Source organism: Myodes glareolus, chromosome 1 (genome assembly GCF_982192425.1).
Source record: "Myodes glareolus chromosome 1, mMyoGla1.1, whole genome shotgun sequence".
Classification (NCBI taxonomy): Eukaryota; Metazoa; Chordata; class Mammalia; order Rodentia; family Cricetidae; genus Myodes; species Myodes glareolus.
This window is the reverse complement of record NC_142026.1, coordinates 52903602-52927190: the sequence shown is the minus strand read 5'-3', so window position 1 is coordinate 52927190 and position 23589 is coordinate 52903602. Positions and strand designations below refer to the sequence as shown.

Sequence of the window (23589 nt, the reverse complement as noted above, 5' to 3'; positions counted from 1 at the left end):
GAGAATCCTGAGTCGTGAGACTGTCACTGCCGACGGCAGATCAGAACCAGAACTCAGATCTCCCTGGGTCCTGGCTAGTTTTCTGTCAACATGGCAAAACTAGAGCCATCTGCCAGACGGTGGTCACGCACATCTTTAATCCCAGTACTCGGGAGGCAGAGGCTGAAGGATCGCTGTCAGTTTGAGGCCAGCCTGGGCTACAGAGCGAGTTCCAGGACAGCCTCCAAAGATACATGGAGAAATCCTGTCTCAAAAAAAAAAAAACCCAAAATAAAAAACACACCAAAAAATAACTAAATAAATAAAAATAAACAAAACAAAAAACCCAAAACCAAAAAACTAAAAAACTAGAGCCATCTGGGAAGACAGGATGTTAAGAGAGGGACTGCCTCCACCAGATTGCCTGTAATCAAGTCTCTGGGGGCATTCTGTTGATTGACGTGGGAGGGACTAGCACTGAGGGTGTCCTCTGTGCCACCCCTGGGCTGGTGGTCTTGGGTTCTATATGAAAGCCGGCTGGGGATGCCACAGGGAGGAAGCCAGTAAGCAATGTTCTTCCACAGCCTCTGCTTCAGTCCCTGCTCTGATGTCCCTTCAGGAAGGGCCGTAAGCTGTAGTATGGAATAAATCCTTTCCCTTTGTCTTAGTCAGGGTTTCTAATGCTGTGAAGAGACACCATGGCCATGGCAAATCTTATAAAGGAAACATTTAATTGAGGCTGGTGTGCATACAGTTTCAGAGGTTCGGTCCATTATCACCATGGCGGGGAGCATGGTGACGTGCAGTCAGACAGGGCGCTGGAGAGTGCTACATCTTGATCAGAAGGCAACAGGAAGTGTCACACTGAGGGAAGTATGAGCCAAACAGACCTCAAAGCCTAACCCATAGTGACACACTTACTCAACAAGGCCACACCTCCTAATAGTGCCTCTCAGGTATTTGCTGCAGCACTGAAAGCTAACTGAGCCATGCTGTTCCTAGAAGCACACTATCCTGTCCCATCCACAGACATGAAACACAGAGAGCTCCGACAATTGGAGGCAATTCCCCAAACTCAGATGCCAAGTGAGGAAAGGCAACACGCAGACTCACACACGGCAGGTGCGCGTTCTGCTCAGTCTCCGGGCAATCGCCGCTTACTCCTTTCTTTGGGTAAATCTGAACCTCTACTTCTCACCTACAGGTTGTTTGTGGATTTAGGCTGGTTTCCACACACCATTAGCCACGCCATATCCCCAAAGGGACAAAGATCCCATTTACCGTGACCTGGCTCAGCTCCCAATTTCCCTTTCTCTAAGGGAGACACAGCTTGTTCTGCTGTGGAGGGCAAGCCTGGCTACCCTGAGGCTGTGTGTGTGGGACAAGAGGGAACAGGATGTATGGGTCACAGAGCCTGGGAAAAAGAGGGGGGTCCCGCTGCCTCGTACTTAAAGATGTGCCCACAGGATGCTATGTTGTATATAGCAGAAAAATATTCTTACAAATAAAATGTTTGCAGTGTGGCATCATGCCAAACAGCCAAAGGCAGAGAGGTGCTCTGGACCCTCCCCATCCTCTGGCCCAGTCCCTGCTGTCACTAAAGAGCAGGTTTACAAACGTCTGCACATAATGTCATTCACACATGTGGTCCAAAGGAAGGGCACCACTTGGGATTCGTCCTGGATTTCTGCCCTCTCTGAGGGATCCCTGAGACGAAGAAGCAACGTGCTCACGTGTCCATTGGCGACATCCAGCAAATCACGCAGCCGGCAGCCCCTCTGGTGCCTGCGTTCATAGCAGATACTATCTTCTAGGATCACAAAGTCAGTGCCGAAGGACCTCAGGAGTGAGTGCACTTCCTCTGGGGACCTCTTGGCGTAGATCTGATAAACCTTCAAAAGGAGATAAAAATGGAAAAGGGCACAGTCTCTCAATTGCCTGGGAGTTAATGGAGGAAGGGAGGAACATCCCCAGGGGGCAGTGCTAAGACCCGACACTCAAATCCCCGTGCTGTCCAGGCCACTCTCATCCTGTCAATCACAGTCTGGAGTAGGAAGGCAGGGAATTTCCAAATGGATATTGTAATTATCCAATAGGAAGAGGGAACAGGAGTCACACTGAACACATCTAGCTTAGATGTAAAAGACCTGGACTCTGTTAATCATCTTAGATTTTGAATATATTTATCAGATGATAATTCTAAGAATTATTAAACATGGGTGAGTCAGCAAGACAAGAAGGATGGTGGTACCATTTGGCGCCTGTGTCTGACAGGGAGACCTGGCTTCCCATCATGGCAAGTGGGAACAGGGACCCAGGGAATCTGCAGTAGCGGTCTTTCCCTGGGTTGCCCTGCCCTCTTCAAGTCCACTACCATATACCCTGAGCACACACTTCTGGGAGAAGGCATCTTGGGGCGCAGCACGGGGATGTGGCCCCAAGTCCTGATCCATGGCTGTGTGAGAGGGCTGGAACCCCAAGAGGCATCCACACTGCTCAGGTCAGCAGGAGGCCTCGGCTGAAGTGTACCGAAGATTCTAAGTCGTGACTGATGGCAGGGGCTGGAGAGAGGGCTCAGAGGTGAGGAGTGCACACCGTTCTCGCAGCGGGCTGAAGTTCAGTTCCCAGCACCCATGCTGGGTAGTTCAAAACTGCCTGTAACTCTAGCTCTAGGATCTGATGCCCCTGGCCTCTGTGAGCACTGTACACATATGCACAACCAGCAACACCCCCAGTGACCCCATTTATACATAGTTAAAAATAAACTTTAAAAAGAAAAGTAGCAGTTAGTATGAACCAGGCACATGAGGACAGGCCTGTAATCTTAGCACTCAGAAGGCTGAGGCAGGAAGAGGGCAAATTTGAGGCTAGCCTGGGCCACAAAGTGAGACCCGATATAAAAAATTAAAAATAAAAAAAGAGGTGAGCTTTCTGAAACATTCAGCAGTATGACTCCTCGGTACTCGGATAGCAGGAGCCTTCCTGTACTGCTGGCTAACACGGAAACAGGAAGGACCTGCTCAGAGCGGGCCTTGACAGACCTAAGAACCTGACATCCCAGCAGACACCACACAGAAACTCGGTTTCCCTCTCTCGGCCACTCTATGCATGTTCATGCAAGACAGAAACGGCCCAAATGATTGAGGAAACCCGCCACATCCACTTGCAGTATTTACAGCTTTGAAAATGGCCAGGAGGGCAGGGTTGTGGCTTGGTAGCAGTGCTCACCTTCCTCTGAAGCCCTACTACATACAGTACCACTGCACTGATATAATTATCCCCAGAATACAGTGTCAAGAAAAAGGAAGGTGGTCTACAGCTGTTCTTTGTAAGGAGACTAAGAAAGGATGGAGAGATGGCTCAGTGGTTAAGAGCAGGTACTGTTCTTGTAGAGGACCCAAGTTCAGTTCCCAGCACCCACATCAGGAGGCTTATAACCACCTCAAACACAGGCTTCAGTGGGGAATCTGATGCCCTCTTCTGGCTTCTGTGGACACTGCACTGAAGGGCACATACCCACATACAGGCACACACAAACATACACGCATGCCATTTGCCTCCTGGGAAGGCAGTGGGTAGTAGCTAGGATACAGAGATTGGGGGAATGTGCTTCAGGCCATTCCCTTCTGTATACTCTGAACTTTGAACTATGTGGCTGTATTTAAACAAACAGCATCAGTGAATACCTCCAACATGTATACACACACACACACACACACACACACACACACACCGGGAGTAGCCTGCAGCTGGTTTATGAGGCAAGACCAGTATGTCTCCATTTCTATCCCTTCCCTTCCAAAACCACAAGCTCCAAGAGCCTTGGCCTAAACGCTACCTCCCACACATCCCAGGGTGTTTAGTCTCTTAGCATTTTCCCTACCTAAGAGAAGTACATGCTGTACCCAGCCCTAACAGGCAGAGGCAGGAGACACCCATGCCCTTATGCTCTGGCTCCTTCCTAAGCTACAGGCTAGAGGTGTGTAGCATGCAGCTCCTCATCCTGGCACAGGGAGACACGTCCTTTGCCCTCAGTGGTGGCACAGGGCACCGAGAAGTGAGCACAGGCAAAGATGGGCCTCACCGCTTGGGTCCGCTCTCTCAGGCTTTTGTCTTCATAGTGTGGGTGGTTGGTGAGGGTCCGTCCCGTGCACAGCTTGACTCCAGCCAGCAGCTGCATGCTCCCAGCAAACACAGCCTTTCTTGGTGTGTTAGAGCTACAAGGTTTGAGAGTGTGGATTAATCCCAACACTAAATTTCCAAGAATCACCCAGGGGCTCTGAAGGAGAGTATGAAGAAGGGAAGGGTAGGAGGGTGGGGGAAGGGGGTCACACAAATGACTTGAACTGACTTACATCCAAGGTATTTCATGAAAACTTTAATTATTTACTTATTTTGAGACAGTCTCATAATATGTAACCCAAGCTTGCCTGGAGCTCAGGATCCTCCTGCCTCAGCATCAACCAACTTCCTAACTGTTTTCCTGTTCACTAGAACAAAGGCTGAGGAGTGTCTTGCTCTCCACACTTGGAAGGGTTGACTTTTATGATGGACACAGTTTTAGGAGGCAGGTAGCTAGAGCTCCTGAGGCACAGTCTCTGTAGGAGTCTCTTCCAGCACTGCTCAGAGAGGTGGAGTCCAACACAACCTCAGGGGCTGCAGCTGCTTTTGAGCTAAACTGAAGGGCGGCTGAGAGTGAAGACATGAGACACGTCTGGAGAGATGGCTCACTGATTAAGGACACTGGCTGCTCTGACATGGCACTCAGGTTCAATGTCTCAGAACCAACTGTAACTCCCATTCCAGAGGATATGACTTCCCTTTTCTGGCCTCCTCAAGCAATGCATGCATATGATGTATATACATGCACCATGCATGCATATATGTGTATATATATGTATAGATAAATACACACATATGTGCAGAAACTTATATACTTATATAAAGTTTTTAAAAAATTAATAAAATATGTGAGAAATCAGGGAAACATCATTGATCGTGACTCAATTCCATGGGGTTAGAAGAGCAAAAACAGACAGAATCCAGTATTACTGTAGATGACATTTGAAGAAGAAAGCCCTGCAACCATAAATGCAAGAGCTGGGAAGAAGCCTTTGAGTAGTAAACCCACCACCCAGCAAGGACACGGAGCATTCTTCCTCTTTAACCTTGATAAAAAAAAAAAAACTATACACAAGGCTGAAGCTTATGCAGTGTGGGGTACCCTAGCACTATCCCATGAACTAATTTTCCAAAGACCACCAAGCTCCTCGTGGGTTCTGAGGGGCAATGATGGAGAACGTAGGAAAGACACCACATGGAAGGGACTTCCTTCCCTCGGCTCTGGAGAGGAAGGATCTTTTTTCTTCTTTTAAATTTTACTACTGAATCTTGCTACATAACAGGCTGACCTAAACTCATCAGTCTTGTCTCAGCTTCTTGGGTTATAGGTTGACAGATGCATCTGGCCAAAGTAAGAGCCTATAGCTGACTCAATCCCCTTCTCTCTGGGGAGAGCTGGGAGCTGCTACGGGAGCTCCCCCAGGGCTCTGCCTCAGAGAAGGATTTTCCAGATGCTCACTAGAATATCCCAAGTTGTGTTTATCTTTGAGTTAAGGAACAGGAGGGCAGTTGGCACGGCTGCGTACACGCCCTTAATCTCAGCACTCTGGAGACAGGTAGAGGCGGGTGGATCTCTGTGAGGTCCAGTCTGACGGGGCACTGCATAGCAAGCCCTTGTCTCAAAAACAAAGCAGAATAAAAGACTAAGAAGAAAAGAAACTTGGGGCTGCTGATCTGTGCTAAGGCACGGAGGTAATCATGCAGACTATTTGAAATTTAAAAAGAAAGTCAGAGCAGGCGGCTGCAGTCTTCGGAAAGCGAGGCCGCAACCTGCTCTGCTGCCGAGCGCGCACACGGGGCTCTGAGACATTTCCTCACACTCCTGTCTTTATTCCAACTCAACACTAAGAAGGCGGCCTGAACACAGGCCAACAGAGACCCGTGGGTGTCTGGGGGCAAGACACGCCGTGCTTCGAGTGATGACACTTACAAAGAAACTACGTTTAGAAGATTCGAGGTTTCTTTCTAACCATGACATTCATCTAGTGTTGCATTCCAATAAGGCTTCTCGGCTAAGGGGAGAGAAGCGGATGGAATTACAATGAGCAGGGAAGGAATGACAGACACATCTTCTGCACCCGCCCTCGCTGAAGTCTAAAACTTCCGCATGAGCTTGGCTGGCCTGACGGGCGTTGTCAGCATTCTAAGAAGCAGACTGGGGAACACAGACCGGATAGACGGATAGACGCTTGCTCTGCCCCCCACAAATCCACAATTTACAGGGAAGTTTGACACTGGTCCCACATGGTCAGAGAAACCGGAGGGTTACGGAGGCATGAGAGGGTTTAAATAAAGGCATGCATGGGTAGAGAACGCTTCAGGACAAGAACTTGGGGGAGATTCAGTTTACTCCAATTATGGCTCACTGAACACTTATCCTGAGCCTTGTCTCTCTTCTACTTTCCATTTAGAGTCACAATTGTAGACTGTATCGCAGCTGCTAAAGGGAATGAACATGAATGAAAGGCAGAGAGAGCTGTTATTTTTTCCAGTCTATATTTTCAGTCCCCTGGATCCTCTCAATGGCACAAGGCATCCCCCTACAGTAAGCCTACAGCAACGTATATTGTGCCTGACACAGAATGAGAATACACAGGAAAGGGAGCCTGGTTTCCATGTCTGGCAAAACAGGAGATACAGCGGCCCTCATTTCATTTAGTCTTGAAGTGCCGAGCACCAACAGGTTAATTACTGCTGAACTAATGGGCTAAATGAACAAGAATACTTCAATTAATTTACAGAATTATGCAGATAGGAGAAATGATTTGTTAAATATAAAAGGCTTGGGGGTGGAGTGCTGAAGTGCCAAGAGCATGGCTGCTCTTCCAAAGGACCTTGGTTTCAGTCCCAACACCCACATGGGAAACACATGTGACTAGAATTCTGGGGATCTGACATCCTCTTCTGGGCTCTGAGGGCACTAGATACACATGGTGCACATACACATAGGCAGGCAAACACTCACGCAGATTTAATAAATAAGAGGTTCGCCAGCACTTAAAGTCTGAACTTAAGCATCATCTTTAAAACACACGCAATTCTTTCTATTCTGATTAAAAGCAAAAGAAATTCTGGATGTGCTTTTCGGTTGTGCTGAGAACATTCTATACATGGCAGGCTTCTTGATTGCTCAGAGACGGCTTCTAGTGAAAAATCTCCTAAAAGCAAGCAATTAAAATGCCATCTTTCAAAATAATACTTTATTTACAGAGCCCTCAGAATTGAACAAGAAAACTTCCAGGAAACAAAAATGCTGCATCCAGGACAGACTGGCACAAGGCAGGACCCAGGCAACAAAAATGCTGCATCCTGGATACCCTGGCACAAGGCAGGACCCAGGCAACAAAAATGCTGCATCCTGGATACCCTGGCACAAGGCAGGACCCGGGCAACAAAAATGCTGCATCCTGGACAGATTGCACAAGGCAGGACCTGGGCAGGCAGCTTACGCAAACATGCTTTCCAGTCACACCTAGAGCCTGTAAAGGCACCCCCCTGGCTTTATGCTGAAAGAGATACAAGAAGGCAGAAGGGCCCAGGGATGAAATCTCTGTATCCAGTGTCAGCGGAGGGCACTTCCGAAGGCCTGCTAGGAGGGAAGGCACACAGCACTGGGCACAGGGGCGGGCTCAGAGAAGGAGGCGGTGGCAACCCCCGGGCTCTCACGCGGGCACTGGGAGGCAGCTGGGGCTACATATCCAGGGACCTGATCGCCACAAAAGGTCCTTGCAGGCTAACATGATTTCATATCAATGTAGTTAATTAAAATCCACTGAGAACAGTGGCACAAGGCTAGGGTTACAGAGCAAGTCCTTGTCTGGAAGAAAGGAAGGAAGCAGGAGAGGGAGAGAATTAAAAGACTCTCTGTGTCTCTGAGACAACGTCTCCGGTAACCCAAGCTGACTGTCAACTTGCCACGTTGCTAAAAATGACCTTGAGCACTCAATGTTCCCGGCTCCACCTTCAAGTGCTAGGAATATGGTGAAGTGCTAGGGTTACAGGCCTGGGTTCTCTTGGCTTATAAATTCACCTGTCCTTTCTATTAGGAAACTAAACCCCAAACACCTTCCGACCACACTTGGGAAGCTTACAAGCTGTGAGGCAGAGTGAAGTGAGAGCATCGGGAACTGCCAGGCGGTGGTGGCACACGCTGTTAATCCCAGCACTTGGGAGGCAGAGGCAGGCGGATCTCTGTGAGTTCAAGGCCAGCCTGGTCTACAGAGTGAGTTCCAGAGCAGCCAGGGCTATACAGTGAAACCCCATCTTGAAAAATCAATCAATCAATTATAAAAAAAGAACATGGAGAACACACAGACAGCAGGGCCAGCAGAGAGACCCTAAGTTTGATGAAGAGGCAGTGTGATGGCCGGCCACCAGCGTTCACACATGTACTCTGGTGTCCTGTGGGGGTACAGCTGGTGCTCATGCAGAAGCCAGTGAACTGGACCAATGAGCATACAACCTCAGGTGTGAAAGGCTTCCAGCGCTTTCACAGGACTCCTGCCCCTTCAGCCCCTTTCACGAGTCCTAGCATGAAGGAAGTTAAGGTTATCTCTCCCTAGAAACCCATAACTGGGCTCCTTTAAAAGATGGGACAATCACTAACTCCCACCAAGGCGATGGTCTCTCCCAATGTGTCCTCAGTCAACCTGGAAGAAGCCCAGACCTCCAGGGCCTTGCAGTTCTGCAGTGAAGCTCAGAGCGGGCCTGAGGAGTGGGGTGGGGTGGGGTGGGGTGGGGCAGTGGTGACAGACTGACAAGCCTCCTCTCCACACCCTGTCATAGGATCTTCTTACACTACACGGAAGACCACTGGATGTGTCCCTGGATTTTTTGCATGTCATCCTAAGGCTAGACATCTTGAGCCTGAGTGTCCTCCCTTGCTATAGCTGACATCATCAGGATTGCGCCGATGAAGGACAGCACCCAAGGACAGAGAGCGACCATGCTGGGTCCCCAAGCTGCAGTCCTCGCTCCTGGCAGCAAACACATGTGACCAGTCTCCACAGGGGAGCCAAAGTAGACGGGCAAAATAAGAGAAGGGTAAAAGAACATTAAAGCGGGATATGGTAGCACAGGCCTGTAAGTCTGGCTACTGGGGAGGCTGAGGCAGGAGGCTCAATGTTCAAGGTCTAGACTGGGCTATAGAAGGAGTTCAAGGCCAGCCTGGACAACTTTGTGAGACCCTATCTCAGAAAAAAAAAAAAAAAAGTAAAAAAAGAGGTCAGTAGTAGAATGATGCTTGCTGAACATGCATGAGAAGCCCTAGGTTCAACCTCTAGTGCTAAAAAAATAAGAATATTAAATGTACTCCCTTACGGGGAGAATCGAAGTCTGCCGACCACAGCTGATTTGAATGTTGACTTAAACAAACATATTTTGTGTCTAAATAGACCCTACTTTGGCATACATTCATCATCACTTAGGCTTAATTTACAAACATGCCAGGCAGCTATTTTTTTTTTTTACAAAAAAACCACATTTTGATTTGAGGAAATTTCAGGGGAAACAGGCAAGATTAGATGACAATGGCACTGATATTTTTAGAACAATATGAATCTTTCAGTTGCTGAGAATGAAAAGAGAAGAAGAAAGCCAACCAGCTAATAAGTCAGAGGAGTCCGCCATCAAAGACACTGTTAGCTGAGGGGACTCAGATGCCAAGGCTGGTCCCCAGCAGGGAGGAGCAACAGCCCTGAGCTACCTTCTTCACACCAGGACTATCTTCTCACCCATACTTCTGCAGAGTTGAAATGTTGCTTAAAACACATTTTTTGAGGGGAAAACTTGAAAATAATAGATGCTGAGTCCGAGATAGAGGAGTCTGGGCTCCACTGCAATTGTCTGTCTGGACTGTAATTAGGTTCTGCAAGCCAGGGAACACAGGCGCAGGCGCTAAGGATGGCCCAGGGAGAGCAGAGCCACCATCCATGAGATGCTGCCCATGGGACCACCTTCAATAGCGTCATCTTAAAAACATAGAGGACCGGTGCTGGAGAAGTGGCTCAGCAGCTAAGAGGAGCTGAGCTCAAGCCCCAGCACCCCTGCTGGGTGGCTCGCCATGCCCCACAGCTTTAGCTTTAGGGGATCCAGCACCCTTTTCTAGATTCTGTAGGCAGCCCCAGCACACATCTCTAACCTGCACGTAGAAAGGATAAAATAAGTCCTTAAAAAATAGAGAGGACCAGCCTCACTTTCAGATGCACATGTTATAACTATCTAATCGATTAGTTAGTACAAAAGTAGTCAGCATTTCTTTACATGTGTAAATAATCTTTTCCTATTTACAATACTCAAAGAATTGTTTTTTCCCATAGTACTCATCATAACTTAAAGTTAATACATAAGGACAAAGTGCTGCCCCCCCAAGACATGTCAGTCAAAGCTAGCCTGATACTGAGACCAAAGCCACATAGATATTTAGACTTAAGCCTATAAAAACATGCATGGTGCTCAGAAGACCTAAGCACCAAGCACTTGGCATCTCTTAACTTGAAGCAGTACTAACTGGTGTGGCCAGTAAGCACTAGCTGTGGCAGGTACCCACGAGGCTGTTGCTAAAATCCTAAGTGACGGAGACAGGGGACTCCTGCTTAAAGCAGGAGAGCTTGCCCTACTGAGCATGGGCACACGGCTTAGGTGCAGAAGTGCGTCTCTGCTAGTGAGTCAGAGTCCTGAACATAACTTCGAAACACAATAAAGTAAAGCAACCCAGTTCAGGCAAAAAGAAGAAAAGGAGGAAAAAGAAAAAAAGAGCAATATCATGCTAGAGCATTCTGATAATTGTTTTGTATTGAGAATCTCTATGGGATAGAGAGATGGCTCCGTGGTTAAGAGCACTTGCTCTTCCAAAGGACCTGGGTTTAATTCCCAGCACCCACATGGAAGCTTACAACCACTGAGGGCACCAGACAGACATACATGAAGGTAAAACACCATATGCATAAAAATGTTAATTAAAACATTTTAAAATAAGAAAATGTTTGCTGGGTGGTGGTGGTGCATGTCTTTAATCCCAGCACTCAGGAGATAGAGGCAGGAAGATGTCTGAGTTTAAGGCCAGCCTGGTCTACAGAGTGTTACAGGACAGCCAGGGACGCAGAGAAACCCTGTCTCAGGAGTTTTATTTTTTAATTAAATAATTAACTTTTGAAATTTGAAACAGGGTCTCTCTATGTAGCCCTGGCTGACCTGGACCACTTTATGTAGAACAGGTTAGCCTCGAACTCAGATATCTGCCTGCCTCTACCTCTCTAGTGCTGGGATTAAAGGCAAACACCATTACGCCTGGGTAAGAAAAATGCTTAAAATAAGATAAAATAAAATAAATTTTTCTCTGAACCAAGAGCCTGGGCAGTGTGATGAGTGTGGCAAAGCCTACAGGGAGCTCTGATCTAAAACTTCCAAGGAAAGGACGCTCGCGTGTGTGTCAGTGTAACGGCGACTCTGAACCCGATTCGGACGAGAATGAGATAAAGTCAGCAGAAAGTAGAAGCTAGGTTTCAGTGTGAGTCAAATAAAGTCTGCAAGAGGTGCTGGCTTTGTTTTTAAATATGGGTGTGTACATCCGTGTGGGGTGTATGCATGTGAATGCAGCTGCTTGTGGAGGCCAGAAGGAGAGGAATCAGAGGCCCTGAAACGTGTGTACACATATCCGTGTGGAGTGTGTGTGTGTGTGTGTGTGTGTGCACATACATGTGGGGTGTGTGCACGTGAATGCAGCTGCCTATGGAGTCCAGAGAGAGGAGTCAGAGGCCCTGAAGCTAGAGATCCAGGTGGTTGTGACCCACCAGGTGCAGGTATTGGGAACTGAGCTTGGGTTCTCTGCAAGAGCAGAGCATGCTCCCAACTGCAGAGCCTTATGGGTAATAAAATCCCACGCCCTTCTGTTGATGTTGGGAGTTTGTTTTCTGATCCTGCTTTCCACTTTAAAAGAGCATTTTCTTCCCTCCAGGGGATGTAGCTGTAGAGAATCCTGTTGTTTAGAGACAGGGTCTCACTATGTGGCCTAGGGTGGCCTCCAAGTCATGGCCTCTGCTTCTGCCTCATTGCTGGGGTCACAGGTGTGTGGCAATGCACCCAGCTCAGAAGAGTTTCTTCCAAATTCAGAGGACTAATGAAGAGTTTGATTAAAAAAGGAAAAAGGATGTTTCTTCACAATTAGAAAATACCCCCCTCCAAACAAATGAGCTCTACAGTTGACCTTAGAAAGGCCACTAACATTTTAAACTAGAAAAGTCCCTCTTACCTAATCCAGTCCATCAGCTCCACTGTATCCGGGTCATAGAATTCCTTCAACTCGGAGAGTTCATCCATCATTCCTGGCCAGGACTGAAATTCAAAACAAAAATGGACCCTTGTAACTGTCACCAAGAGGAAATAACAGAGAAAGAGGAACTGAGCATCACGAACCCAGGAGCCAAATGCAAATGGCAACTGGAGACCAGAACTGTTTTAAAACGTTCTGAATCATTCCGAAAGTTTCAGACTCATTCATGCGGAAGCTAGTGGGGTCAGCGGCTCTGCTAACTTTTACATATGGACTTTTATGTTGTTAAAAAAAAAAATAGGCTGCTGTCGGGCCTGGAGAGATGGCTCAGTGAGTGACTAAGAGCATTTGCTGCTCTTGCAGCGGGGCCTGGGTTCAGTTCTCAGCACCCGTATGGCAGCTGATGGCAGACTGTAACTCCAGTTCCAGAGGATCTGCTGCCCTCTCCTGCCTCTGTGGGTGCTGCATGCACATGGTACACAGACACACAGAGACACACACACACACACACACACACACACACACAGACACACACACACACACAGAAGTTTCCAGTACAGATACCACCCTGTCCTCACTGCGACCCACAAGACAGATGAGCACCGGGGAGCACCACCATCAGATTTGTCTCTCAGGATGGAAACTGTGGCTTAGGGAGGAGACTGACTCAACCAGGCTCAGCAGTGGGAGAGCTGTGCCTCAGAACGGCTTCTAAATGCAGTCCCTTGATCATTTCACTGTCATGACTCTAGTCTGCTGCTGGACAAATGGTCTGATATATGTCCATAGAAATACTGGCACAATGGGAAAAAATGTTTGGAAACTGGACCCTCCAGGAGAATCTAATGTATTTGACTTTGCTATGTATGCCGTCAGTTAACTCCTGCCACTTAAGGTTATGCAGACACAAGATAAAAAGAGCATTCCTCCCCATCAGTTATCTAACATAAATTCTACTCCATTAATCAATTAAGTCTTAATTATTCTCAAATGATAGGGGACCAAACACCACTTCCCCTATTAATTCTTATTTTTGTTGTTTTGAGCCAGTCTTACTGTGTAGCCCAGGCTAGCCTCACTCTAATAAGTGCTTTGGAGATTAAATGTGTTGTCCCTGTTACTTGACAGTCAACAAAATACTAACATTTACCTAATAAAATGCTTCAGTTATTTTGGTATATCTGTGAATTCGATGGGTATTGGATATTTTTCTAATCTTAAAGATGCTGATACCGAATGTTAAACTCTAGTGCATCCTGAGGAAAACTCCTTAAATAATACGCAAATAAAAACTAAGTATCACCCTTTAGCAGAATGAAATAGATTAGCTGGGATTTCACCAATCTAATAAGCTAATCGAGGCCAGGGCAAATGCTTTTATGTCTGGCTCTGAGGAGCCTAGTGCATGCTTTCCCCTTTGAATGGGATTATCCCAGAGGAAAGAACTCAACCCACAGTATAACTGCCAGGGAAACTCAAGCCAGGCTCCGAATAATTACATTACTGACAGAATATCTTAATAGCTGGGGCAGATGGGAAACAGTTTCAATGTCAGGGAAAAATTTTGAATGTCTATATTGTTCATTTGCTCTCTGATTTTATACTTATGCAGATTTTTATACTTATACTTTATGCAGTTTTTTTGTTTTGTTTTCTGAGACAGGGTTTCTCAGCATAGCCCTGGCTGCCCTGGAACTCACTCTGTAGCTCAGGCAGGCCTCGGACTCACAGAGATCAGCCTGCCTCTGCTGGGATTAAAGGCGTGTGCCCCAGCTACAATCCTTTTATAAAAAATCAGACCCTCACTCACTATGTAGCCCTGGCTGCCCTGAAACTCGCTATGTAGACCAAGCCGGCAACTGAACAGACAGAGTTCCCCTGCCTGTCTTCCTAATGCTGCGACTGAAGTCATATACCACCATGCCTTTTTTACTTTGCAAATTTGAGATAAAGTATCTAAAGGGTTTTGTACAGTGTGAATAGAGGCATCAGGCTATCTGTTCAAGGCCTGGGCAGCAGTCTGGAGAAACTGATTAGAATCCCAATTCCCTCACCCCAGGACCACTGGTTGCTGTTGGGACTGAAGGTTTTCTGGGTTCTCCCACTGGTCCCCTAGAGCAGTGCTTCTTGAAGACGAGGGGACTTTGCTCCCACAAGTGGAGCTTGGTATAGCAGGGACTTGCGGTCATAGGGGAGGACCTACCAGCATCAAGGACATAGAAGGCAGGCAGGCACTTTGCTTCCCTATCGGCTTGGTGCAGGTCAGCCCCCCAGGACATGGTCATCTGTGAGAAAGTTCTAGTGTACTGAGAACCTAGGCCACAGCAGCGCATCTCGCGAACCCGATCACCTCACGGCTGAGCATGAGCTCAATCCATACCTTGCACGTCCTAGTTCCCTGGCGCTGATGCTTCTGCCTGACTGGGGGCCATGTTCTAGAACCAAAGCTCTAGAGCATGCTTTATCTATCTCTAAACCCTTCCTTAATCTTATCACCAAGTCCTTAAACAGTTAATTGCAACAGGTAGTAGACAACTCAGCCTACACACACACACATACATACACACACATACGCACACACACAAACATACCCATACGCACGTATACAGGTAGACACATACACACACGCATGCGGACAGGCATAAAACATTCATGCACACACAGATGTGCGTATGCATATACACATAGAGACACACGTAGTCAGTCCCGAGCCCCATACTGTCCTGTTCCAACAGCTGCAGTGCTGACAACAGGGCACTTGGGGTTTAGCCCTCATAACCCCACGTAAAGGTGGAGCTACCGAGTGGCTTATTAAACATTTATCTTGTTCCACTTATTTACATAAAAGAACAAAATGCAGGGAGCTGGTGGGCTCTGCCTGCAATGGCAGCTGTTCTGATAGGATGCGGACTGTCACATGCAGTTTCCAAGCCTAAAGTCTTTAGATTATAAACACTCATGTTACACTAGAAGCAGGCCTGTCTGGAGGACTCTCTCTCTTAAACGCTCTGCCAAATGAGGGAGGGCCTCTCCACAGTTACCTCTGGTTCACTGCTCTAACTTAAAATCACACATAAAAATAAAAAAGTAGTTTGTTTTGTTTGAAATTGGTATTGGTTTAAGAAAAGGCAAGAGAGTTCCTTCTTCTTTTGGAAAACACCAAATGGCGGATAATGCCGGGGCAGTGGGAGGGCCTAGAGGACCCGGGGAGGGGGTGAGGGGGGGCGGCACGGGACCAGGATTAGGAGTCCATGGCGGCTTCTGCAGAGGATTCGGCAGCGGTCATAGCCTAGGCCGAGGCCGCGGGGCTCACGGAGGTAAAGCTGAAGACAAGGAGTGTTCCAGTCACCAAGCTGGGCCGCCTGGTTAAGGACATGAAGATCAAATCCCTAGAGGAGATCTACCTGTTCTCCCTGCCCCCAGAGGCAATGGCATAGTCTCCACTCCTGTGCCCAAGAAGCTCCTGATGATGGCCAGTATTGATGACTGCTACACATCAGCCAGGGGCTGCACTGCCACCCTGGGCAACTTTGTCAAGCCACCTTTGATGCCATCTCTAAAACCTACAGCTACCTGACCCCCGACCACTGGAAAGAAACTGTGTTTACCTAGTCTCCTTATCAGGAATTCACTGACCATCTTGTGAAAACCCACATCAGAGTCTCTGTTCAGAGGACCCAGGCTTCAGCTGTGGCCACCACATAAGGGTATTTATACAAGAAAAATAAAAGTGAATTAAATCTGTTAAAAGAAAGAAAGAAAGGAAGGAAGGAAGGAAGGAAGAATGGATGGATGGATGGATGGATGGAAGGAAGGAAGGAAGAAAGAAAGAAAGAAAGGACAAGAGACCTGGGTGGTGGCGGCACTCCTTCAATTCCAGCACAGAGACAGAGGCAGGTGGATCTCTGTGAGTACAAGGCCAGTCTGGTCTACAGAGTAAGTTCCAGAACAGTCAGGGCTATAGAGAAACCTTGTCTCAAAAAACAAACAAACAAAGAACAAACAAAAAAGGGTAAGAGTTCAAGTGGATTAAGTATTCTGCACTATTTTCCCAGGTATCAGACGAACCACTAAGTGGCCGAATGACCAGTGATGGTGTCTCTGAGGGTGTCCTGGAACACCTGCAGATCAGTTAAAGGAGAATGCGACAGTTTTCTCTGCGTCATCAAAGTGTCAACCTTTGCTTTCGTTGTTTTTGTGTGGGTCGCCTATGAAGCCCAGGTTGGCTGTGAATTCTGGCTCCTCTACCCCAGACTCTCAGTGTAGAAGTCACTGTCGGGTACCACCACACCCGATCCAGAGACGAACCTTACAGTGTTTATCCCATGTGTCCAGCTCTCATGAAGGCATCTAATGATTTGCATAGGTTAAAGTCGGCCATATCTTAAAACCTCACTCTACATAGACATTTGTTTTTCTGCCTTATTTGTTTCAAAATAGGACTAAAAACATTTTCAGGATCTGCTTCTAGTTAAGAACCGAAACAAATAGAATGGCCTTTTCTAATCTTTTTTTTTTTCTTTTCTGAATGGCTTTTCTACTATAATACATAACCTCTAAAAACAAGTTTAGAGGTTAGTCTAAACAAGTTTAAGGTTAGTCTCTACAAGTTTAGAGACTGCTTTTCCTACCAGTGCCAACTAAACAAGTTCAGGGAAGTCTTTACGGATGCCACAAGTCCCTCTGCACAAAGGAGGAGTGAGATGAGCCTTACCTTACAGCACAGGTACAGCAGGGTGAGGATGGGCACCGAATACCGCATGACCCAGATCTGCGGGACAAAGACTCTGTTAAGATCAATTGTCTCTGGACCGCTGTGGCCTCTGAGTCTGGCTTTGTTCGCTCACACCTTCCAAAGACAGCAACAAACCCAAACAGACTGAACGGTTTCAGCCTCCAGTCTGCTAGCCATTGAGCTGAGTGAGCCTCCTGTAGCTTCCTCCCCCGCCACCTAACGAAAGCAGAGGGCACAGCAGTTCACGGCTAGGGTTGGCCAGCTCTGTCATGTAGATGCCAGCAAATTATCTTTAAGAAAATGTCTTATAATAATCACTGTAATTCTGGTCAATAGAACGATCTGAAAATTTTAATTGCGTTTTTGTGTTTTTATTGTATTCCTAAATTCTATGTATAGTGAACACATCTGACATGTAGAAATATAAGTGACTTCAAAATATAACTGACAGGGCCAGGCAGTGGTGGGGCACACCTTTAGTCCAGGCAATCGGGAGGCAGAGGCAGGTGGATCTCTGTGAGTTTGAGGCCACTTGTCTACAGAGCGAGTTCTAGGACAGTTAGAACACAGAGAAACCCTGTCTAAAAGAACAAAACAACAAAACAAAACAAAGCAATCCAGATTCTGTACACACTCTACTCAACACCTAGCACCTACTGAAACACCGATGCGGAAGAAACTCTATAGCCCACTTTCAACTGCATGGACAGAGAATGGTACTAACCCTCTTTGGGTTACAGAGATGAACCAGCCTCAGAAGCAGTTCCCAGATCTCAGAGCTGCACAGGCCAAAGGACGCAAACACACACATATGGGAGGTCCACAGGTACTTCATCCTGAAACAGCAGAGAGAGGGGGCCGTCAGCGGTGCCTGCTGGAGTGAGCGCCTGTCAACTTCCGCAGAAGTCACGGGCCACAGGGTTACTTATCCGCTTCCTAGGAACAATCGCGTAAGTGAACCATGGAAAGAATGTTTGCAACTAAGAAAAACACCGCAGCGATATTTCATAGAGGAAAGAGAGTACGCAAGGGCAGATGTGTGCGGGCAGTCATCAACGACAGTGACTGCTGGACAGCATCAATTAAAGACCTGTCGAGCTAAATCAAAGACATCAGCTGAGATGGAAATACCTCATCGTACTCAGTGCCAAGACTCCGAACAGAATGGTGTGGATTAAGTTGTACGCGGCTTCAGGCTTCAGGTCAACCGCACACTTTCTTGTCTGACCCAGGGACTGCGAACTTGCGGAATCACTGGGGAAAGAGCAAATGAGCGAGACAGTGCCTTTAATCCCAGCGTGTGGAAAGCTCTGAATCTGAGGCCAGCCTGGTCTACGGAGCGAGTTCCAGGACAGTCAGGGCTACACAGAGAAACCCTGTCTCAAAAACAAACAACAACCACAAAAATTATGAACCTATAGATTTGAATTCAATTAATGGATCAGGGGTCATTTCACCTACCAATGCCTCATTATCTATACCCAGTAAATGAATGTTATCATATTAAAAGGATGCTCCAGGTGCACAATTGGAGCGTGTGACTGGAACTTAAACATCCAGCAGGAAGAACACTATCTCTTAAAGTCATTTAAGTGTGTTATTTTCCTTATTTATTTTTGAATAGGGTATCACTATGTGACTCTGGCTGGATTTGAACTCCTTAATTCTCCTGCTTCTGTTTCCCAAGTGCTGGGATTATAGGGGTACACCACCAGGTCCAGCAGCAGGAATTGTTTTTTGCTTTTTGTTTTTGTTTTTCTTTTATGTGTATGCTGTTTTGTCTGCATGCATGCATATGCACCATGTGTGTGCCTGATCCCCTTGGAGTCCAGAAGAGGGAAATGGATCCTTTGGGATTGGGGGCGAGTCACCATGTCAACACTGGGAATCGAACCAGTGCTCCTAACTTTTGATCAATCTCTTGGGCCCCATTTTTAAAATATTAAAAAACAAAACAAAAACAAACCAACCAAACAAAAAACCCACCTAGAATTCAAGGGCTGGACAGATGACTCAGTGATTAAGAGCACTGGATACTCTTCCAGAGGACCTAGGTTTGGTTCCTAGCACCTACTTAGCAGTTAACAGTAGTCTCTAACTCCAGTCCCAGAGGACCAAACACCCCTTCCTGGTCTCTGAGGGTATTGCAAGCATGCTATATAAGCATAATGCACATACACATTAAATAAAAGTAAATAAACCTTAAAAAAAATCACCCTTTGACCACTAAGTCAGCACATGTTAAGAAACTACCATTATTTAATTAACATGGTGCTTTTCCTTGAAAGACTTCTAAAACCTCCAACAGGTAGACAAGAGACCCTCTAATCCTGCGTTTCACAACCTGTGGGCCACAACCCCTTTGGGGAGCTAAGGACCCTTTCACAGGGGTTGCATATCAGATATCTGTGTATCAGATATTTACATTACAATTCATAACAGTAGCAAAATTACAGTTATGAAGTAGCAACAAAAATAATTTTATGGTTGGGGGTCACCACCACATGAGGAACTGTTTTAAAGGGTCCCAGCATCGGGTCTCAGCAGACTCGGCAGGTTTACTGGGCTCCCCTGCTCTGGATACAGACTAGGTTTCTGTCCACATCTGTGTATCTACAGTGACATTAATTGTGTCATCTAGAACTTTCCTGTTTCCATGGGGTTAAGGTTTATCTTGAGCCAGCTAATAACTGATGAAATATATTTAAAGAAGATTTCTATGGGGCTGGAGAGATGGCTCAGAGATTAGAAGCACTGGCCGTTCTTCCAGAGGACCTGAGTTCAATTCCCAACAACCACATGGTGGCTCACAACCATCTGTGGTGAGATCTGGTACCCTCTTCTGGTCTGCAGGCATATATGCAGATAGATTACCCACATATATTAAATTAATCAATCACTCAATCAATCAATTTAAAAAAAAAGATTTCTACTATGTGTCTGTGTGTGAGGGCCTTCAGAGGCCAAAAGAGGACATCAGGTCTCCTGGAACTGGAATCACAGGAGGTTGTGAGCCACCCAACATGGGTGCTGGGAACTAAACTCAGGACTTCTGGAAGAGCAGTAAGCCCTCTTATCCACTGAGGCATCTCTCAGGCCCTGCATTATTCTTAATAATATTAATAATCATAAGGCTGGAGCGATCTGGACTCACTCTTCCCGCAGTTCCTGCCTGGGAATCACAGCATTTAAATGGCTGTGGAACTACAGAAAAGGGGCTTCCCTGAGAACTCCATCAAGCTCCCACAAACGACGGTTGCTTCAACTTTGTAATTTTCTCTCAATGAAACTTGTATTGTAAATGCAAAACCCATCATCTTGAAGGGAGGTATTCTACAGGTCTTCCAAAAAACGCATCAGACTCCTTGATGCTTTCTTCTGTAGCTGAGAGACGAGCTAAGTTTTAAATACAGGCACGAGAACATAGCAGTTTCAGTAAACGTTCATAATTATGACCATGCCAACTCCATGAGCTTTCAAACGAGACCCAGGGAACAAACAAACAACAATTAATGCTTTATTTTTCTGGTGCCAGGAATCAAAACCAGGGTCTCAGGCATATGAGAGAAGCGACAGACCACTGGGCCACACATCTGGCCCTTATTTTCCCTTGTTATTTTGAAACAGGGTCTAAGCTGCTCACATTGTCCCTGAACTCATTTTAGCGTGTAGGGTGGCCTTAAACCTAAAATCCTCCTGCCTCGGCGTACAGGTCTTTGTCACCATGTATAAAGTTCTTACTTGAACCAACATAACAGAGTTACCAAAAAATCTCTCTCTCTCTCTCACACACACACACACAAAACTAAACCACTCCCCCCATTTCCAGTCATTTCACTATTTTGTACTGTGCCACATTAGAACTCTCACCAGTAGCAGGACTAGGGCTGCATGTGCCTAATCTAGAAGAAGAAAGGAAAAAGTTGTGAACCAACAACAGCAACAGCAGCTAGTGGTCGCTAATGCCCACAGAAGGGTCTTGGTACGAGACACTTTTTCTATACCTAGTGTGGTTTTTTTCCAGTTACACAGCAGCTGCACTAAAGGTCTTCTTATGCTACAGGAGAGGAGACAGAAGTACTGACAGGCCACCCAACTCGCCCAGGATGGGCGCTTCCCAGCATGTCAACCGGCCAGGAACACAGCCCGCTCCGCACTGCAGCCGCCCTAAATGCTGTCTTCCCTTGTAAGATGAACAGCGCTCTTCTGCTCTGGGTTTACCATTTGTGTTCTCATCCTCCCTCCCTCCCAGCTCCCACTGGGGCAGCCTCATTAGGGCAGGAGTGTTAAAAAGTCCTACCTGAGGTTACGAAAGGCAACCACCGAGGCTGTGACCGCTGTGACGAACAGGACGAACATGTACGCGTAGAAGAGAAGAGTCTCCGAGAGCCTCTGGAATGTGTTGAGAGGCAGGAGGCCGAAGGCTTCTTCACACAGATAGAGATTCGCATCGAAATCCCTGGGGAAGGAAGGAGGGCAAGCTGTCACACCCGAGAGGCAAGGAGACTGCAGGGAGGGCTGAAGACTTTGGGCTCACAGCAGTCATACCTCGTTGCTCCAAAGCCAAATTTGGCCTTCAGAAATTTAAAGATGTGTTCGTCTGACTTCAGGTTAAGAATTTTCTATTAGGAAGAGAGAAAAGGAAAGGAGCTATTAGCATCTCCCCGCCAGCCCGAGAGGAAAACAGTGCAGGAGGGACACATGAGGTCAGCCAACGGTCAGTTCCCAAACTCTCGCCTCGGCCTCACCTCCTATCCCCTAACGTCTGTGTGAACTCAACATGAGAAGTAGATAAAAGAAAGGTGACTTTTTGGTTTTATATCAGAAAGATCAACAAAATGGTCTGAAATCTCAAGCAGATACACAGCCCATGAACCTGCTTTCAGGTTTTGGTTCTGAAGACAAAAATGACACAGGACTCATTCATTCACAGATAACTCTGGACAGAAGTGACCCTAAGGTGTAGATGCCACCAATTTCAGTGTTCATCATTAGTGACTATAATTTTAATTCATACAATTTTATTTTTTATTTATGGATTATAAAAAAATCCACACAATACAAACAGTGAGGGCTGGAGAGGTGGCTCAAGTGGTTAAGACCTGTGCTGCTCTTGCAGAGGACCTGAGTGGGGCTCCCAAGCACCCCAGTAGAGCAAACCAGAACTGTGCACAATCCCAGCTTCAGGGGAGCTGATGCCCTGCTCTAGCCTCCAGGAACACCGCAGTGACACACACAGCCCCTGCCCCCATGTGTGCAGCATTAAAAACAACAAAAATAAAATCCTAAGACAAAAATGGGGGAAATAGCATCAGGTAAAGAAAGACAGGGAAAAAATAAGGTAAAGTCAGAACTGCAATTAGAAAACACAATACATTCATTAACAACGAGGCAAAAATGTGATTTGGGCTTTTGAGCGGCAAATACAACTGCCCGGAGCAAGGAAATGCTTCCTGTGGGTCCCGTATGTGCAAGGAGTGTCACAGACTGTTTTTTCTAATTTGCCGTTGTGGGTCTCTGCTGAAACATTCAGGGAGGGCCGATCAATAGACTCTTATCCTTTGGAGTGTCAAAAACAGAAGTCTGGGCTCAAAGGTCTCTACTGGTTCAATCAAAGAGCAGATCGCAGAGTCTGGTGAGCGGGAAAAGTGGATGAGCTTTGCTCGTGTAAGCTGCAAGTGAGCACACTCAATCCTTGCTATGATCACAGAAACTGATTTAGAGAATCCTTCAGAGTCCAACGCTCAATGTAGTGTTTGCACTCTTTTTTTGGGGGGGGGGCATGCAGTTTGAGATATTGGACTTAGGACCTTGCATATGCTAAAGCAATCAGTCTACTGCTCTGCTAGAGATGCACGGTCCTCCATTTCCCTGCAGAGCACAGGCTGGCCTTGAACTCAGGAACTTCCTGCCTCAGTCTCCTAAGTGCTGTGATTACAGGAATGCACCACTACCATGCTTGGCTTTCTGTAGACTTGAAGCCAACTCTAGATTACTTACAATGTCAGATATAAAATAAATGCTATATAAGTGGCTGTTAAACTGTATTATTTAGAAAACATAAGAGAAAAATCTATGTATGTTCAGTATTGCACATTTTCTGAGTGTGTGTGTGTGTGTGTGTGTGTGTGTGTGTGCCCACGCCTGTGCGTGTGCACATGTGCATGTGTGAAGGGCAGATGTTAATGCCAAGTGTCTTCCTCCACTTTAGTGTTTGAGACGGGGCCTCTTGAGGAACCTGGAACTCATGGCCCAGGTAGACTGGCTGACCAGTGAGCTCCAGCGATAAGCCTGTTTGCCTCCCAGGCACTGGGGTTACAGACACATGCCACCATGCCCAGTCTTTCACATGGGACCCGAGGATCTGAACTTAGGTCTTTGAGCTTGGGTGGCAAGCACTTTACCAACTGAGTCATCTCTCTAGCTCCTTTTCTGAACAAGTTTGAGTCCTCCACTTAGGAAACTGTGGGTATGATGCAGAGTT

At 46.8% G+C, this 23589-nt stretch overlaps 1 protein-coding gene across 4 annotated transcripts in view; it reads right to left on the bottom strand.

The window, feature by feature from the left end:
- The window catches only part of Dpy19l3 (dpy-19 like C-mannosyltransferase 3), a 68265-nt gene that overhangs the window by 4232 nt on the left and 40444 nt on the right, over positions 1-23589 (bottom strand). For 3 of the 4 annotated variants that reach the window (XM_048448801.3, XM_048448802.3, XM_048448804.3), the window contains exons 11-18: positions 21654-21727; positions 21406-21564; positions 18237-18359; positions 17830-17941; positions 17085-17141; positions 12350-12432; positions 4064-4196; positions 1713-1871 (exon numbers count right to left, since the gene is read on the bottom strand). In XM_048448801.3, the coding sequence (XP_048304758.1) occupies positions 1713-1871; positions 4064-4196; positions 12350-12432; positions 17085-17141; positions 17830-17941; positions 18237-18359; positions 21406-21564; positions 21654-21727 (900 nt within the window). The remainder of the gene's footprint in view (positions 1-1712; positions 1872-4063; positions 4197-12349; positions 12433-17084; positions 17142-17829; positions 17942-18236; positions 18360-21405; positions 21565-21653; positions 21728-23589) is intronic. The other variant, XR_015003735.2, reaches the window with a different exon arrangement.